Here is a 19,677-nt window from a genome sequence, read left to right on the forward strand (position 1 = left end):
TATTGATAGATAATTGAAGTAGAGATGGAGCAGGATTTCAACCTGATAGTAAAAAGCCACCTAGCTGTAATCAATCCTGAGGACGGATACAGATGCGTTGGTAACCATGATGACTAAGATGGAAATCCCTCGGTAAGTATGTCTCCCTTATCATATTTTTTAAGCCATAATAAAATAGCACTTAACACTTCTGACATATGAGAAATTTATGTGGCGTGTACGCCTCCGGAGTCGAATCATATAGTGGTTTATCTCATTTAAATCAAACTTACTGCTAAACGAAATCGTATAGCCTAATAAACCACCACATCTATCCTATGAATAAAGGCAAAATATGTATAGTAACCATAGTTTTATCTAAATCTACGCAAATCGATACTATCGGGTATCGAGAGTCTACCGATATAAGTGTGCAACACTAGTCTCGCGGGGAAGAACGCAATTACACTCGTCCACCGGCTTTAGGGTTGTCAAGGACCTTTTAACGATATTTGAATATGTAATCTCCTTTTTAAATTAAAAAGATTTATGAAGGGATGTCTCCCTATTCGTTTTTCTGCGCCATTGAAAGTGGTTTTTTAAAACGTCATTACAGTCGGTTGATTTTATTTGTAAACGCAATTTCGATGGTAAATTGTACCTACAAAAGAAAAGTAGGTACAATAAAGGTAATAATATAGGTAAACATATTTTTAATCAAACATAAAATTAAGTTTTAATTTTGTATTAAGGTTTCACTTGCATTATATTGCAATCGTCAAATAGATTGGTACTATGGTATTTGTCTGGTCCTAAACAATTCTTAACATTCTTAAATTTTATTTTCTCTTAACATTTATATAAATGATGGACTCTTAACTATCAAACAAGTAACTCAAATAAAAATGCATAGTGTTGTCGATATAAATCGATTTCATATAGGAGTTACATATGATAGCTCCTATATAAAATAGTATACTTGTACACTCTCCCGAGACACTCCAATTAAGTCTGAGGTGTAGTAATCTTATTATCTATGGCTTTAAATTAAAAACAAAATAAAAATAATCGTACTTTATAAGAAACTATTATAATGACAAAGAAAATAATTACTACTTTCATTACTGTAATGAAAAGAGCTTAGTTATAGACTTCTAATATCTAATTCTAGCCGCCTTTATTATACAAAGCATTTTTTTACAAATTTTAATAATATACACTAGAAAACTAAAAGAAACTAGCGTGGTTTAGATCCCCGGGCTCTCTTTTTTTTATAATATAGGAGTAGCAGACGAGCATGCAGTCCACCTGATGGTGAGTGGCTACCGCCGCCCATGGACATTTGTAATCAACCCCAGATAGGATTTAGTATTCCTACTTGCGGTCTGCCACAGATGCGCCACTACCCCTGAGGACTAAGCTGGCCTTGGAAAAGTCTGTCTCCCTTACCACACCCTTCAAACCGGAACACAGCAGCGCCTAACACTGCTGTTATTAGGTAGAAATAGGTACCTAAATAGAATCCTTTGTGGTGCCGCCGGAGTCGAACCACAAAGGGTTCTACCACCTTAATAACTCTCTGTTCGAGAAGTGAAAATTCGATGTTATAGTTTCTATATATTGTTACAAAAACTGCTACTTAGACTGCTATAAAAACTGCTATATACTCGTAGATGTCTACGAGCTGACCCGGCAAACGTTGGGCTGCCATATAAATAAAAAAAATGTTAAGGATGAACTACCCTTATCACTTATGGGTATGAAAATAAGATAGTAGACGATTCTCAAACTCACTCAATATGTATATGTTAGTGAAAATCGGTAAAGCCGTTTCGGAGGAGTACGGTAACTAACATTGTGACAGGAGAATTTTATATATAAGATATTACTAAATACATTCGCTAGCGATACCAACGAAAACGTAACGCAAAACCGCAGATTACAATTTAATTACGATCCGAGATATTGAAGTTATATCAAGTGTATCACCCCTGTAACAGGCAGGGTTAATGACGTAATCGCGTGAATTTCACGCGAGCACAAAGGCGCTTGAATCTGCAACTTCTTTATTAGCCCTTATAAGATTTCTTTGTTATAATTTATTAATACTTCCGTATATTTTCAACAATGCTGGTATTGTGTACTGTGGTGGTAATGGCGTAGCTATTGCTTTGTTTTCTATATTTTGGTTTAAGGGCTATATATAGACACAGATTGGTCCATATATTTTGGTCCAAACACGCCGGTAATAAAAGCGAATTTTACGAATATTTTATACGGCAATATCGTTTTACTCGTATGTCGTTGTAGCCGTTAGTTTATAGCTGTCAGAAAGAAACTGTTTTAATTATATTAGTAATTGCGTTTATAACGCATTACAAGAACATGAGATGTTAGAACCACTGACGGTCACCCATGCAACACATGACGACGCTTGACGTTTCTTAACTTTGTAGATTTCCGAGTTGCACAGTCTATGTTCTGCAAAACGATTTTAAAGTCATACAAAATATTTCATACACTTGTATGAGAATAAAACAATTTAGCTTGCAATGAAATAGCATTCATATTCTGTGCAATAAAACCGCTATATTCCTTTAGGCTTTCTCAGAGAGCCGGCATCGATTCGAATTTAAATTTTTCATCCATCGAGCAGATCTGTACTGACAGGCTTAAGCCGATTGGGATATCGACTTGCGTAATACAAGTGATTCATCTCACTTGGGCTTTCTCCAAAGGAAATTGTAGTATTTTGGAACAAATGGATTGCAGGAAATAAGTCATTTTCCTGCTATATTTTCAAGGAAAGTAACAGAAGGGAAATACGTTCGGCTTGATTAAGTAGGCGAGTGTTGCAGTGTTCGCAGTCAAATGGAGATTGATCTGCTTGACGAATGATACGTCATCTACGTATCATTCGTCTGATTCCGGATTCGATCCCAGGCCAAGCAAATGCAAATGACAATTTTAGATTTATTTACTGGGTTTTTGTTAGTGTGTTTGTCTTTGTGTATATCTATAGTATACATATACCTACATATATTTTTATAATATAGTAGAAGCAAACCTCCGGAGAAGGGCTCTTTTGTATTAATATTTTTTAATATTTTGTCATGTATACACAAAGTTTTAATCAAATATCTCTTGTAATAGTGATGAAAATATATAACATAGAATAGACACTGTGCAAATACAATTATCTTTAATCAATTTCAAACCACTCCTTTAAGTCAAAATGTTCAATATCTTCAATAACAGCTCGAAGCCATTCGCGTGGTGTCTAAAATATTCGACTCTCCCTAGCGGGGAACCACCCTGCGACGCACCGCGCATTCTAAACCAATTAAATTGCCGTACCATCAATTTGCGAGTCGTACATTGCTTGTATAGTTCTATTGTTGGGAGCGATGCACCAACACAGCAGGGCATGTACATCGTCAAAGACAATGAATACGCAAATTCGTTCGAACACCAAGTTGCATAATAGAGTCGCTCTAACTTTATTAAGCATGAAGTGAGGGCGCTCATGGTCTAGGGTTGACGGTGACACACGTGACTAGAATGTTAGATGTTCGTTTCTACAATGGAGTGGAAATTGTTTTGACGAGAGTGTCACGTTTGAATAAATGACTATTCTTTTTCAACTCGTCTCCTTCACAACCCAGTGCTTAATGTTTCCAAGCGAAGTAAAAGTTCTAGGTACTGAAAGTACGATTACATTTTATATATATGTATATTTTGTTGTTTATTTATTTACTGAATAATACTTCTTTTGTTTGTTCATAATTTTAATAAGAGTAGGTTTTGAAAGAAGGCGTGTCAGTGGACACGTGTGTATTTCTTTTTTTTATTATTTTGTTTACAATCACTACTCTGTACTAGGGCTTTGGTGCCAACGTCACGTTAAGTTTAGCACAAAATGGGCTAAACCAAAATACTATTACGATAACATCTGAATATAATGCCAACCTTTCTGCATGACGACTCAGGTCATTGAAGCTCCCTGTTTAATGTAACTTTTTTTAACAGTGCTCATTAATGCTTCTGATATTATACTTGCTATGCTTCAATACCACATAAAAAGAAATTAAATAATTTGGAATCTTAAAGACTCTCTAAATGTTGACAAACATAGAAACTTCGGTGATTATTACCATAAATCTTAAAAGCACTCAGATTTGACAATTTTTACTCCGAAAGACAAAAATGTAATCTTGTAAAAAATAAGGCTTACAAAACCTGAAGTTAAGATCAATTTATAAAAAGCGTAGGATAATCCGACTTCCATTTACTCGAGGACCTTTGAAGGCAAGACCAAAGTAGGGTTACCAAATGAACGTAATTCACAGTCAACCATTTTTTTTTTAAATTGGCTCCTAATATTAATGTATTACTCCTCTCGAAATTTCATCGTTAGGTTTTTACAATCGGTCTCAGTATTAATCTGTAATCTGGTATCTGTAATATTACCTTTTTTTTAATTATTTATGAATTCACAGTCACTTATATTACATTACGTTACAAACGTAACGTAATTATTATTACCAGAGTTTCCAGAGTATGATGTCTCATTCTTTGTAAAACATTGCAGACCAAACAGCTTGCCAAACAACTTGTTATCAGATTCCTATCTGAAATCGGCCACAGATACGCCGCCACCCTCGAGGACGAAGATGGAACGCCTCGGAAAACAATGGCTCTTTTACCACACCCTTCAAACCAGAACGCAGCAGCGCTTAATGCTCCTGTTATTAGGCAGAAATATGTGTGGCGATGGTGCCGCCGGAGTGGAACCACAGAGGCTTCTACCACCTTCAACTTCTATTCCGTGTAAAACTATCCATCCGCTTTAGCTACTTTATATTATAATGCGATGATTTCCAACAAGATTCCCTCTATCAGTGTGAGGCATATCCACAATCCAATTCATCCATAATCCAAAGCCTGATCAAGCTCTTATTGTATAATTTCAAAGCTTTTTCATCATTTCATCAAGCAAAGTTTCATAATATTTTTTCCTTTGTAATTTCAAATAAATATTATTGTACTGTCCAAAAGTCTTTTATACTATCCAGAAGTATTTTGCTACAGCCAATAATGTAAGGAACGAAACTGAGAGGGCTTATCCATAATTCAAATAAACGAGAATTGGCAGCCGCCGAAGTATTGATCTCATAACAAGGTCAAGTGTTGTTACTGGTGTAACTTATTTTGTTGTCTGTGTAACTTAGAAGTAAGTGATATGTTAGTAAGAAGTGAGTAAGATGTGAGGTTTCGCGGGTATGTAATACACGATATATATTATTTCAGCGCTTTTCGAGTGATGCAAGAGAGATTGTTAAAAATAATAGAGACTTATAAGGTCGAATGATGGAGTATGCGTTAAAAGGTGGTAGACCCTTTGTGGTTTTACGCTAGAGGCACCACCGCCACACCTATGTCTGCCTTATAACAGCAATGTTAAGCACTGCTCTGTTCCAAAAAATATTATATTGACTTTCACAGTCGAGTCTAAATGGTAAATTTTACACGTTATGTACCTATATTAAAGTTAATAAATTTTCTCTTAAATAATATGTAACAAATAAGTATTTCGTACTTTTAACATTCATGTTTTATTACTGAGGTGGAATATAAGCCAAATTATTTTAGTCATCTGTAAGATAAAATTAACTAACTTAAAATTCAAATGTAACCTTTGTCTAACAACTACGTGGAAAGTTTCCAAGAATAAAAATAAAGATAAAAGTTATATCTTTTCTATCAAAAACTTCCAACTAATGTTTTATATTCACGAGAAATAATAATGATATTAAATCTTAGGATATTAAATTATTAATTGGCCAAGGGCGAGTCAATTTCGCACACCGAAGGTTCCGTATCACCAATCTTCATATTTTTTATTCTTTGGAATTTGCTCACATAACTGTGATATAGATAGAGAAATAGACAGTAAAAAATAATGTATCTACTACGCTTCAATAGATAAACGGAAAATAGATGACACTCTTTTATCTTCAATCTTTGTTTTCTTCATCTTTGTCGTCATAGTGGTAACAGTAATACATGCTCTCTAAAGCTATAATATGTAACATAACGTAATATTTCTAATGTAATTATAACTACGGTTTAAGAGATAGGGTCACGTGATATACGGACACACGAAAAAACAGGTGATAAGGTACGTACCCAAAAGGTAAGGTTTTATCCTCTGGGTACGGAATCCTAAAAATGATAAAACACCATCCATCACTGTACGATTGTGTAGACTATGGAGGGTGGGAATTTGAATAATTCATCAGTACAGTCCAAGCTTTTATTGGCCCTTAAAACGAGGTGGGAATTTCTAATGGTATTCCCGAACATTCCTACGCTTTGTCACGATCAGAATAGACAATATTGGGATTCAGCCGCGTTGGTAATAGATTTATTATTTGAATTTGAATAAAAAAAGTTATCTTACTTAACACCAAGTGCGGTGGAAATTTATATCACATTAGAAAAAATATGCATACAAATCCCATTTTAATCCAATATATTCCTCATATTATTTCTAAGTAAATTACTTACAACAAACAGTATTTTAATGGAAAGAAAAGTATACTTTCAGATTTATGCATGTAATTTCTGAAAAAAATATACATGCATACACGTAAAATAGACATGCAAAAAATATGCATGCATATTTTATCCTATATCATGTTCCCGAAGTTAAATTAAATTGACTTCAGTTATTTCATACTTTGAGCCCGGTTTCAGCAATTTGGAATAAAAATAAAACCTTTTCAGTATTCCCATCTATCTGTTAAATTCATGTCGGAATTACTGGTCGGGTATCAGGGGGAAATTGGGAAAAGCCGTGGGAAATTTCGTTTCCCATACCAAATTTCCATTTCCATAGGGGTCCCATTAAAACGAGAGCTTGTAAAACATTTTACGCACTGCAGTGGCTTAATTCTTTTGGATTTGATTTTCATTTGGTTCACGGTGTATGGTTTTCATATATCTTTTTGTGTAATTGTAGCCAACGAGCAGTGCTGATTGGTAAGTGATCAGTACCCTTACCATGAGATTTTACGTTTTGACAAATATGACTGATTTGGTATTTGCTTACGTATTTGCCCATACTAATTCCAATCAGTATTCCCGGGAAGAGTGGGAGCTCAAACCGCCCGGCCAGCGACCCCGGGAAGGACAGCGGTATGTGTGGTCGCATACCGGCGTGCACACCAGACGGAGCCCGAAGGGGCACCGCGCTAAGAGGACTCCGGTTGCGTTCCGTTGGAGATCCCGGAGTCCTCTACGCAGCGCCGAGGACGGCCACCGGGGGGGTTTTAGTGCGGTAACAGTCCCACATAACCCCGTGTCGCTCCCACCGGCACCGGATACCTTTTGAAGGTTTCCCCCTCGATAACAAAAAAAAGAGTACAGGTGGACTGCATGTTCGTTTGCTACTTTAAACTTATAAACAATCTAGAAATATCTAGATTTCAAACTTTAAACCATAACAGCAGAGTTTAACATTGCAATATTATTGTACTATTGTATAAATATATTTTCTGCTAATCTTACAGCTTATACCATAAACTTTTGCGTGTGTTGACTTGATTTGCAACATATTCACTTCAGCATGTTAAGTAATATGTTACATATTCCATATTTACAGTTTACAGGCCATTGTAACCCTAAACCTATCGACACCTCAATATTAACACACCTAAACATTGGTAGATAAGGTTGAAAGTAGTCTTTACAAATAGTATCTATTCATGTTAAAACGAATTTTATAATATAAATATTGAGCCTTTTCTGCTCAACTCACAGATATCGGCTCTTGTTAAATCCTCGAGAGCATTAGAAATCCGATTTTCCAAGAAAACAACAGCTAGGTTATATGTATTATAAGTGAGATTTATCCGGTCACTTTGGCACTTAAAAGGTCTGTCAGATCTAATGAAAACTTCGCAAACTTATATACCTACTTAATTAAATGGAGAAATGGGAGAAAACGTGAATTATTTGGGCTATTTCTCACAGGTGTAGCTTTAGCTATAAAAAGAATCTTATACTTTGTTGTTGGGTATGAAAATTCAGCATTACTATAACGTTTTCTAAAACTATTGATTATTTTTCCATCCATCCATCAGCTTTTTGAGGTCCACTGCTGGACATAGGCCTCCTCTAATTGGCGCCACTCCAACCGATCCCGTGACTGGTGAATCCAGCGGTTTCCCGCCGTCTTCTTCAGGTCGTCGGTCCACCTGGTCGGGGGGCGGCCTGAACTCCTTTTGCCTACGCGTGGTCGCCACTCGACCTTTTTCACCATCTACTAATGATAATAATGTAAGCCAGAGTCCACGACGCTAGCAAAGGCGATCAAAGCATACTCGTTGATATTGATATTATTTAGAGTTGCGTCACAGATTCGAACTAACGCACTTTGCTTGGAGCGCATCATTCATACCACTAGACCACAACAACTTCAATTACTTCTCTAATTCATAAATAAATTGTATACGAAATACCACCATTTTGTACAAAATATCTAACGTAACCCTAATACAGTATTTCATTTAAGACGTTGGCTTCCCGGCCCAATCTCATTTCCAATATTTTGGAGCTATTACAAGAATTTAGAAGCCTTCTTAGCTCGGGTCGACCTACTTATGTTGAAGAGGTCGCGTATTTTTGCCAAAAATGTAACCTCGTAAATTATTGTCCAGTATCGAATTTTTAGAAAGGAATGGTCTTGGCAGTCATATTTATATGTTTATTTATACAACATTTTTCGTTACGTATAAAGTGTTCCGTTTAGTAACATGACATAACGTAACGTAACGTGATGTGATGTAGCGTAACGCGATGGAGTGTAACGTCACGTGATATAAATACACAATGAATAAAAGAACAAACAATTCTTTATCACGTATATTTTATTTGCAATTAAATGAAATGGCGAACAATCCACCGAATTATTATCTGTAACGTTTATTTACACTGTTATTTACACATTTATTACACGTTTATTTAATCTGTACAGAGTTAATCACTCTTCGTACTGATGTGAATTGAGTACATGATTGTTTCTTAATTGTGTACGAACAGAAATATCAACATTTGTGTATCTGCTAGTAAGTGTAAAGTACGTAATTAGTTATTTTTATGTTTCCACGCTAAAGAAATACAACTTCGTGTCAAATGCAGGAATGAATGCAAAACTTATTTTTATATTTTATTGTATCAGACTCAAATGGAAACAGTTGAATAGGAGAAAATAAAACTGGAAGTGTTCTAGTTGAACCGTGCACTCAGCTATCGTTTCCAGTGGAATAGCGGTACGCTCTGCCCGATGTCTTGCATGCACAATTGAATGTGCTTTGTCTTTGTTCTTTATTAATAAAAGTAGCATATTACTATGAAACTGTCATTTTTATCCAACTGCGAAGGAGAATCTTTTTCGAGCGTATGTATGTTTGTATGTATGATTCCTTCGCACGCGCTGCAGACCAAACAGCGTGACGAATTTTAACATATGACATGTCGTTGGATTCCTCTGAATTGTAGGGGTGATTTTGGCTATATTTTCAAGCAGTCTTGTTTTATGTTTTTATAATATTTAGGTATCTTGTTACTAGCGTCTATCTAGGGTAGTCTAAAGAATGATTCTAAATAAAAATGTCCTATCAGGTTACGACCACAAATGCGTATGGACACACAAAAATATATTTGCTTTACAACATACTTTAAAATATGGCGGCCAGCCACATATAGATGTTATTATCATAAACAAATGTAATATATTGTGTTAAACAGATTTGATTTAAAAATTGTCGAATCATAAAATAATACTAAGAGTAATAGTAAAATAATATAGAGTCATAAAACCATTGATACTATTACCAAAGTTTTATTTTACTGAGTGTTCAAAATGCATCTCTAATGTCAGTTGTCTCATGCGCTTGGTAATCGTTTCCGGCGTGTGATCAGGATGACGCAGATCGCGTCTCCAACACAATGTGATGTCTAGTCGCTTGGGATTTGTACTGCATGCCGAACAATACGTTGATCTCGCGCCCAAGTTACAGGATGTCGCGAGTGGTATAATTCATAATATTGACGCTAATGTTTCTAAAATAATTACAAATTAAGTTTACTTTTATAATAGCTAACAGAAATAGACCCAAAAGCAAAGTATATACAAATATATGAAATTTGTAGCCGCTACAATACTCAAGTTTTAATATGTAATAAAGGATAAGTACTCACGATACGCGATGTTATTTTCTTTATTGCCGAAACTGATGTGAGATAAAGAATGTTGTTTTAAAAGACTATGCTCATAATAATAACTACGGATCTATAAATTGTGATCTATGCATCATATCGCGCCTAAAGTTTATTCGCTTGGGATTTGTACCGCGTGCCAATACGTGTTGATTTCGTGCTCAAGTGGCAGGAGGGCGCGATTTAAATTTACTCGCAATCTAAAATATATCCTTTATGTATGAATGTAGTAATAACTTTTGTCGTAGTAATTTTTAGCACCGTTCGCACAATGTGCCGCTAAAAATCGTAACGAGATTTTTTTCGCATCAATCTCTTGTGTGCAAGTAAGACGAAATATCATAATTATGACATATTTGCTTTATAGGAAGAAATAAAATAAGATTTAGATTTGAAGCGATAGAAAAGGAAATCAAAGTAATAAACATCACAAAAATATGAGTTTAAAATAATTCAAATCGCTATTTCTTATCAAATGCGCGTGTCTTTCAGATCTCGTAGCAGAATTTGGGTTAGTCCATACAAGTAGGGATTTTTTCCAATAGATTTGTCCGTTTGCCTCGGTTGCCAATAACTTTGTGAGAAGGGCCTTTGAAAACTAAAGTTCTTTTATTACTTTTTGTCTGTGATATTATTTGCTTTCTCTTTGCAGCCGTTTCAATCTCCCATTGTTTGAATTTGTTTGTGTTCATTGGCCACAAAGAAAATATTTGCAAAGGAATTGTTTTAAGGAAAAACTCATTATACAAATTATATTTAATGCATAAAGACGGGTTCCGGGTTCGATCCCTGGCAACTCAAAAATCTAAATGAGGAATTTAGATTTCTGTTCTGGGTCTGGGTATTCAACTTTGTGTGTGTGTCCATGTTAACGATGACACAGAAAAAAAACTAGTAAGAGGCTATGAGCGTTGAAAGCGTTATGGGAATACGAATTTGACATGTCGTTAACATGATATTAAATATACACCATGTATAACAAAGAAAACCTTCGAAAAGCAATAAACTTATATACAACGCTGCAATATTCATATACAATGCTTGTATATGAAGATTTTAACGTCGTCTCACAAGTTTATTTGCTCTATAACAGCCTTGCTATTATCTTCTTGTCTAAAGAGTATTATGATGAAATATAACCATGAAACATTAGAATTTGGTCCTTAGGGTTGTTACTTGTTCCCCCCCGAACGGGCTGCCACCTTGTCGTGGTGGGGGGGCTTGTGTGTCCTAATGATCCCCGAGGCTATACGGCAGAGTTACTCATACCGGAAGGCGACGGGTGAAGGACCAGACTAAGAGCGGCCCAGGGGAGCTCACCCCTTAATAACAAGCAAAACATGGAAAAGGCACGTTGTGAAAACGGTCTCCAGGTGGGTACCCGAAAGGGAGAATCCCACCCCTCTGCTACGGCGGAGGGCTGCCCCACGTACTCTGGAGGGGGCAACAACTGCCTCGTAGGTCGGCAATCCGCCGACCTTCGTAAACACGACCCAAGCACGTACTCAACGGACTCTGAATTGCTTAACGAGACGGAAAAGATGCCCGCTTCAAAAGCGGTAACGAGGAAGACGCGGAATACACGAGGCAGAGCGCCTACGTCAGCTGCTTCGACGGACGCGGAAGAGCTCTCGGACTGCTCTTTAATGTCGGCGATGTCCACACAGTCCAGAGCCACGTCGGCTGGTGCCCGCAAGCGAGCACTACCGGCCAATAGCAGTGACGGAGAACGGCCAAAGAAGAAGACCGTCAAAGCCCAGACAGGTAGAGACGATGACTTCCTGGTTCCTGTGGCTCCTGCGGCCACGACCAGATCGAGGGCATCCCTCCCTAGTGCCGAGGAACTGGGAAGGGAAATGACTAACGAGCCTACGGGGGACCTAGGTTCTCGCATTATCGAGAACCTAGAAGTGATCGAAAAGGTTGCGGATAAATCCCGCAACCTAAAGGGAGATATGGTGCGCACCTTACGTTTGGCTGTGCGCCACGTCCAGGCGGCAGCTACGGAAGTAGTGCAGAGGGCAACCACTGCACACCTTGAGCGGGAGAACGCCACGCTGCGCTCCCAACTCGCCGGACTGAATGGGAAGGTTAAGGCACTTACGGCGGAACTAGACCAGTTACGCCGTAAGAGTGCTTCAAATAGACCCGAGCCACCTCGATCTGAACCGAGGAGGCCCGCTAATGGGGAAGACGCTCTGATGGACCGAATCGGGTCCATAATAGACCAAAAACTGGCGTCTTTTAGGGACGAGCTCTTCCCCGGCAGAGCGATTCGGCCTTCATTAGGGCAGAAGGTAGCGCCCGTTACGCCTGCGCGTCCTCCAGGGTCCAAAGCGCCGATGCGCCCTCCAGTAACGTCAACGTCAGTCGCACAAGCAGGGACGTGGGCGACTGTAGTAGGGCGCAAATCTAGGGCGAAGGAACGGCCTCCGCCCCCGACCCGAGTAGAGCCAGCCCGGAAGCAGTCTCCGAGTCGCGGGCGAGAAAAAAGTGCCACCCAGCGGCGACCTGCCGCCAATGCTGCACCGGCACCGGTGGCTCAGGCACCGAAAAAGGGTCGGGCCGGTAAGAGGAAGGCTGTCAAGCGGAGGCTTCCGCGAGTGCCGAAGTCGGCAGCAGTCACCGTGACGGTGCCCGAAGGGTCAAACGTCACCTACGCGGAGGTCATGAAGACCGCGAAGGGGCAAATTAAACTGCCTGATCTGGGTATCCCTGAGCTGCGCCAGAAGAGAGCCCTCAACGGCGGCTTGCTGCTTGAGGTGGCTGGCGAAGACAGTGCCGAGAAGGCCGACGCACTCGCAGGGAAGCTGCAAGCGGTTGTCGCGGGGATGGGAGTAAAGGTGACGAGACCCACAAAACAGGGGGAGGCCAGGGTGATGGATTTAGACGATTCCGTCACCCAGGAAGACGTTGCCGACGCCATCGCCGTGGCTTGCGGGTGCGTCACCGCCGACGTAAAAGTCGGGGAGATTCGGCGGAGGCCTTCAGCCTTGGGGACGGCATGGGTGCGCTGTCCTCTCACAGCCATCCGCAAGCTGGCCGCTGCAAAGCGAATTCTTGTCGGGTGGGTATCTGCCAGAGTGGAGATACTACCGGCTAGGTCGCTTCAATGCTTCCGTTGCCTCGAAATGGGGCATGCCCGGCACCAGTGCACCAGCACCAGGGATAGGAGCGCACTGTGCTACGTATGTGGCGAACCCGGCCATAGGGCGAGTCAATGCGGAGCACAGTCTCCGAAATGCGCCCTATGCGCAGACCTTGGTTGTCCATCTGACCACCGCTTGGGTAGCAAAAGGTGCAAGCCTCCGAAAAAGAGGAATAGAGGCAACGGAGGAGACGAGACAGCGGCCAAGACTGCTAGCTCGGCACGGACAGATGGGCCTGCGCATCCCAGCGCTTCGTCCCATTGTCCGCCAGCGGAAGCGATGGACTCCTAATGGATAGGTCTCCGTCACTTAAAATACTCCAGGGGAACCTAAACCACTGTCGCGGGGCGCAGGATTTGCTCCATCAATGCCTCGTAGACTGTTCGGTTTCTTTGGCTGTGGTGGCGGAGCCCTATAGAGTTCCGGAGCATCCGCGGTGGGTAGGAGACGATGCGCAGTCCGTAGCCGTGTACTGGGCGGGCGGAGAGGGAGATCCCCCGTGCTCCAGACTTCACTCCGAGCGGGGTATAGTCGCAGTGGAGTGGGGTCCCTTGGCGGTGTTAGGGTGCTATGTCTCCCCGAATTGCACCTTGGCGGCATTCGAGACGTTCCTGGACCGTGTGGCATACTGTGTTCGGTCCTGTCTTCCCCGACCGGTATTCGTGATGGGCGATTTTAACGCCCACTCGAGGGTTTGGGGAAACAGACGAGACAGTGTCAAGGGAAGGGCAACGCTCGAATGGGCAGCTGGGCTCGACCTACGTCTGCTGAATCGTGGCTCGGTCAGCACGTGCGTGCGGTGGCAGGGAGAGTCGGTCGTAGACCTTTCGTGGGCGACTCTTTCTGCCGAGCGCTTGGTCACGGGCTGGAGGGTGGCCGACGACCTAGTCACGTTGTCTGACCATCGCCACATATTGGTGGACGTAGTGTTACGGCTTCCGGCTGCGGATGTCCGCCGTACAAACGACCAGCCGCGTCGATGGGCAATGAAGCGGCTCAACCGAGACCTGCTCGTCGCTGCTGCTCATGTCGTGGACTGGTCATGCACCGCCGAGGTGGATGACCGGCTCGATCCCGAACGGGAGGCGATCCGGATCAGGGATGACATGGCGGCCATCTGCGATTCCGCGATGCCGCGTGTCAGACCTGGCTGGAGGCGCCCTGTGTACTGGTGGACGGAGTACATCGCACGGCTGCGTGCAGCCTGCCTGCGCGCCAGACGTCAGTACACTCGGGCTCGACGACGCCGGTCATCCAGCGCCGCGGAAAGGGAGGAGAAGTACGTGGAGTACCGGGCCGCAACAACACTGCTTCAGGGCGCAATCGCCGAAAGCAAGGCCCGGAACTGGAGCGCACTCGTGGAGGGGCTAGACCGGGACCCATGGGGACGCCCGTATAGGATGGTTCTCGGCAAGCTACGTCCATGGGTGCCTCCGCTCACGGAAACTCTCGACCCGCTTTTCGTGGACACAGTGGTGGACAGCTTGTTTCCAGGAACCACTGACGAAACGGGTTCTCCCGCCGCGACGCCGGATCTCCCTGAATGGTCGGACGACCTGACGGTCACCAGTTGCGAGCTCGACGGAGCAATCAGGCGCATGGCGAGGCGAAACACTGCTCCGGGGCCGGACGGAATCCCAGGTCAGGCTTGGGTCTTGGCGCTGACAGTACTGGGGGGGAGGCTGCAAAACTTGTACACCGCCTGCTTCCGTTATGGACGGTTTCCATCGGTATGGAGGCAGGCGCGGCTGGTGCTGTTGCACAAGTGGGGCAAGCCTCGGGACTCCCCATCAGCGTACAGACCCATCTGTCTGTTGGATGAGGTGGGCAAACTATTCGAGAGGATCATTTCCACTCGAATTAGTCAGCACTTAGCGTGCCACGGCCCGGACCTCTCCGAAAACCAGTTCGGCTTCCGGCAGCGACGTTCGACGGTGGACGCCATCCTTCGAGTCCGAACGCTCTCAGAGCAGGCCATATCCCAGGGTAGAGTAGTCTTGGCGTTAAGCCTAGACATAGTCAACGCTTTCAACTCTCTACCCTGGAGAGCGATTATGGAGGGCCTGTCCGTCCACCAAGTACCTTCATATTTAAGGGAGGTTTTAAAGGCCTACTTGTCGGACAGGCGTATCCGCTTCCCAGGTCGCTATGGGAGCGTTCACGGGAGGAACGTCATGCGCGGGGTACCGCAGGGTTCGGTACTGGGCCCACTACTGTGGAATATCGCGTACGACGCAGTGCTGAGAACGATGCTCCCACCAGGAGTAAGCATCGTCTGCTATGCCGATGACACCCTCGTTCTCGCTGAGGGGGTGTCGTTTTCGAGAACGGCTCGGCTAGCGGAACTCGGAGTGGCACGCGTCATAGCGAAGATCCGCGGGTTGGGCCTACAGGTAGCGTCCCAGAAAACCGAGGCGATATGGTTCCACGGCCGCAGGCCGAGAGTCGAGCCAGCTGAGACCTCAGTGCGCGTCGGGGAAACGGATGTCCGGATAGGCAGGTACATGAAGTACCTTGGCCTAATACTGGACAGCCGCTGGTGCTTTGACGAGCACTTCGACCGTCTCGTCCCCCGAATCCATAAGGTAGCGGGTGCTATGCATAGACTGCTGCCGAATCTCGGGGGACCAAGGGAAGAAGTCCGCCGCCTCTACGCGGGTGTGATACGCTCGATTGCGCTCTACGGTGCGCCGGTATGGTCGGACAAATTGTCTGCCAGCCGACGCCGTGCGCGGAAACTGAACTCCGCGCAACGTACGATCGCAATCAGAGTCGCCCGGGGGTATCGTACCATATCGTATGAGGCGGCGACAGTCCTGGGGCGGTGTCCGCCCCTGGACATTCTGGCGGATATGGACGCACGGGTCTTCCATAAGATCCGCGTCCTCCGTCAGAGGACGGAACCCTTCGACGAAGAGACGATCGGAGCGCTTCGGAGGAGAGCCAGATGGCGCGCTCTGAGGTGCTGGCGCGAACGGCTTCAGGAGCCTAGGAGCATACGCCAAAGGGTGGTTGACGCTATCCTACCGAACTTTCGGGCCTGGCTGAAGAGCAGGGGTAGAGTGACCTACCGCCTTACTCAGATACTCACCGGACATGGCTGTTTCGGTGAGTATCTGAACAGGATACAGAGGGAGGAGACGGCCCAGTGCTATCATTGCGGGCACGACGAGGATTCCGCACAGCACACGCTGCAGTACTGCCCAGCGTGGGAGTCGCAGCGGCGGATCCTCGTCGAAAAAGTGGGACCGGATCTCTCTCCGTCGGCCATCGTCGGGGCGATGGTTCAGCGTAGCGAAGCCTGGGACGGCATGATCACCTTCTGCGATGCAGTCATGTCCGCGAAGGAAGACGCCGAACGAGCAAGGGAGCGTGCTGAACCCGCTCGGAGGAGGAGTCGCCGCGGGCGTACGTAAAGGCCCCAGGCGCTGTGTCCCTGTAGTTTCGGGACCAGAATAGGGCTACGGTATCCCCTGCCTGTCGTAAGAGGCGACTAAAAGGGGGCTTCCGGGGTTGCGGGCGGCAAGAGTGGGTAGCTCGAACCGCCCGGTAAGCGACCCCGGGAAGGGCGGCGGTATGTGTGGTCGCATACCGTCGTACGCACCAGACGGTGTGGCGAGCGTCAAGCTCACCTGGGCAGAGCCCGACGGGGCAACGCGCTAAGAGGACTCCGGTTGCGTTCCTTTGGAGATCCCGGAGCCCTCAACGCAGCGCCGAGGACGGCCACCGGGGGGGTTTTAGTGCGGTAAAAATCCCACATAACCCTGCGTCCCTCCCACGGCGCCGGGTACCTTTTGAAGGTTTCCCCCTCGTAAACAAAAAAAAAAAAAAAAAAAAAAAAAAAGGGTTGTTACTTGTTACGGTGATTGTTACCCTAAAGAATATTTTTAGGGCTGACTTTGTAACAATCACCGTTCGCTTATAACCAGGTTCTAACCTGAGAGTGCAATCCATTCAATCTCGCTTTTAAAGTTACGGTACAAAAAGGTTCAGTATAAAATTTTATTTTGGCCAAACAACTATCGATTATCAGAATTTCAATAGCGATAATAGAATACAACACAGTACAATGCTTTTAACAATAGGAAATAGGGATGACTGGTTTCCCGTCTATTGTATAGTAGACCGCGGCACCGCGGGCCAGTTTAATTAAATGTCGTAATACAAAGCGTCATACACTCTCTAATTTCCTGTTCATTTTGATAATAATTCGGACACCTGTGTGAAATTAAATAACTCAATTCAGCGAGGTACCTAATGCTGCTAGTCCTGTGTACACTTCCACTAGGCAGCGATTTGGCTCATTTGTTTTAATTGTGGATTATAATTTACATACCTATTATCTATATATTACTTAGGGTAATAATTTAATTATAGCCTTTGGCATATTTTTAGATTTCAAAAATAAATTAAGACTAAGTGCTTGTTTTTGAAATCTTGCAACGTTAAGTAAAATTTGGTATATACATAATTTTATATGATATAACTTACTATGTTTTTAATATACTTAAAACATTAAAGCCACATTTTTCCGCAACATTAAAGACTTTATTCCCTTATTTTAGTTGGTTTTATTAGGTTAATCTATAATAATCATGTCTAAAATCATCTTTTTTTGCGTGGTCAAGGAATTTAATAATATTAAAAAGGTATAAACTAAAAATACACATTTAAAAATCATAGTCAGGTATTCTTATTCATTGTATAATACTTTATTGATAAAGCATTATGCTTCCGACAGACTACATCAGCAATGGGAAGTGGATTTACAAGGCTTTTATTGAAGAACGGACTCAGTGCAATCCCGGGCCAGTTTAATTAAATGTCTAATACGTACTGACGCGCACTCACTCCAACGTCTTGTTTATTTTTTCTTTTGAATATAAATACTGAGTTATCTTGTTATTTCTTTAATTTTATTTACATTAACTGTTACAAAATATTTTTCTACTCTTTTGAATTTATATCATGAAACATTTCAAACTTCAAAACATGAGAGAGTGTTACAAACCGAAATTATTTATTGCATTATTAATTATAATATAGTTTAAACCACACACATTTTCAGACAGACCTTATCGGTATGCTAATATTTATTAGTTATTAGTACGTAATACCTATATTATGTTTTCGGTAAGCGAGTTAACCACTATCACTAGTTTACGAAAACCATGAAATGAGGTTACCTGGTTATCAATACCACACTACCAAATAGTTCGCAATAGAAAAGAAGCGATGATATAAAGTCTGTAACATAGAATACTCATTTGGAATCTTCGGAGATTTTGTCACTATTTTGATTTCATTGCTTTGCCATTAAGACAGAATTACTCCCGGCAACATATTACTCCAGAAATGGAAAGTGGCGCACCGCGACACAATCCGGGCCAGTTTAATTAAATGTCTAACACATACCGACGTGCACTCGCTCTAATGTCTTTTTCATTTAATTTCTTTGACAACGTATTGTATAAATTCTTTACATTTTCTCTTTTCTTGTAATACTATAACATTGTTGTTTAATATTAATGTCTATTTATTAGAGACACGTTTTCTTGACGTTATCCTGCTATTTATACTGATATTTTATACATTCAATCACTTTTTAAATAGTAATGATGACCGCGTCTCGGGTTCAATCCCCAGCCAAACCGATATCTAATGGTGAATTTTCATTTCTGTCTGGGTGTTTGTGTATTCATCTATGTATGTGTACATAGCACATACGAAACAACGAATCCTGTTGTGGGGCTGTGAGTGTAGGAACGTCTTTAACTTTTGCTGACAAAGATTGTTATCTTGTACATCGCTGATTTTCAGCCATCATCTCCTCCCTAATGAGATTGTAGTGGATTACCTAATTACCTTCTAGCTACATTAAAATTCCTACAAAAAACCAAAACAAAGCAGTTTGCATACTTTTCAACATTTCGTTTGCGGTTTTCAGCTTTTGTAAACCCTCAATATTTCTGAGTTAAAATTTAGACAATGCAGTGACAATTCCTTTTGCGTAAAAAATCCGTAAAAATAGCTTTGAGACCATTTGCAAATATAAAAAATGGAATTTAGATTTCTGTTCTGAATCCGTGCTATTCACAACAAAGGAAAATCTTTCAGTAACTGTTACTGCAGTTATTTATTTTGTTAGATAGCTTCATATGCTAATTATAAATTAACGTGTCACCGTACCTAATTATTTCGTTGGAGGTACCATAATATATACCAGTGCAAGACAAATCCAACTTCCATACAATACTAACAAGCT

General features: G+C 42.2%; 2 protein-coding genes across 3 annotated transcripts in view; one reads left to right on the forward strand and one right to left on the reverse strand.

Moving 5' to 3' along the window:
• Nucleotides 1-19,677, reverse strand: part of LOC140757957 (C3 and PZP-like alpha-2-macroglobulin domain-containing protein 8) — a 237,607-nt gene that overhangs the window by 180,408 nt on the left and 37,522 nt on the right. The window lies entirely within an intron of this gene.
• Nucleotides 11,604-18,234, forward strand: LOC140757831 (uncharacterized). Its single transcript, XM_073093701.1, has 3 exons — nt 11,604-13,451; nt 13,766-15,805; nt 18,154-18,234. Exons 1-3 carry the CDS (start codon nt 11,604-11,606, stop codon nt 18,232-18,234), a joined length of 3,969 nt encoding a protein of 1,322 aa, XP_072949802.1.

Source organism: Epargyreus clarus, unplaced genomic scaffold (genome assembly GCF_041222505.1).
Source record: "Epargyreus clarus isolate Ecla_fem2 unplaced genomic scaffold, WU_Ecla_fem_2.2 ptg000005l, whole genome shotgun sequence".
NCBI classification, from domain to species: domain Eukaryota; kingdom Metazoa; phylum Arthropoda; class Insecta; order Lepidoptera; family Hesperiidae; genus Epargyreus; species Epargyreus clarus.

Coding starts and splice junctions, on each gene's coding strand:
- LOC140757831 (XM_073093701.1), top strand. CDS start 11,604: ATGGAAAAGGCACGTTGTGAAAACGGTCTCCAGGTGGGTACCCGAAAG. Junction 13,452..13,765: donor ATAGGAGCGCACTGTGCTAC/GTATGTGGCGAA, acceptor CGCGGGGCGCAG/GATTTGCTCCATCAATGCCT. Junction 15,806..18,153: donor TCCGCGGGTTGGGCCTACAG/GTAGCGTCCCAG, acceptor TGCTTCCGACAG/ACTACATCAGCAATGGGAAG.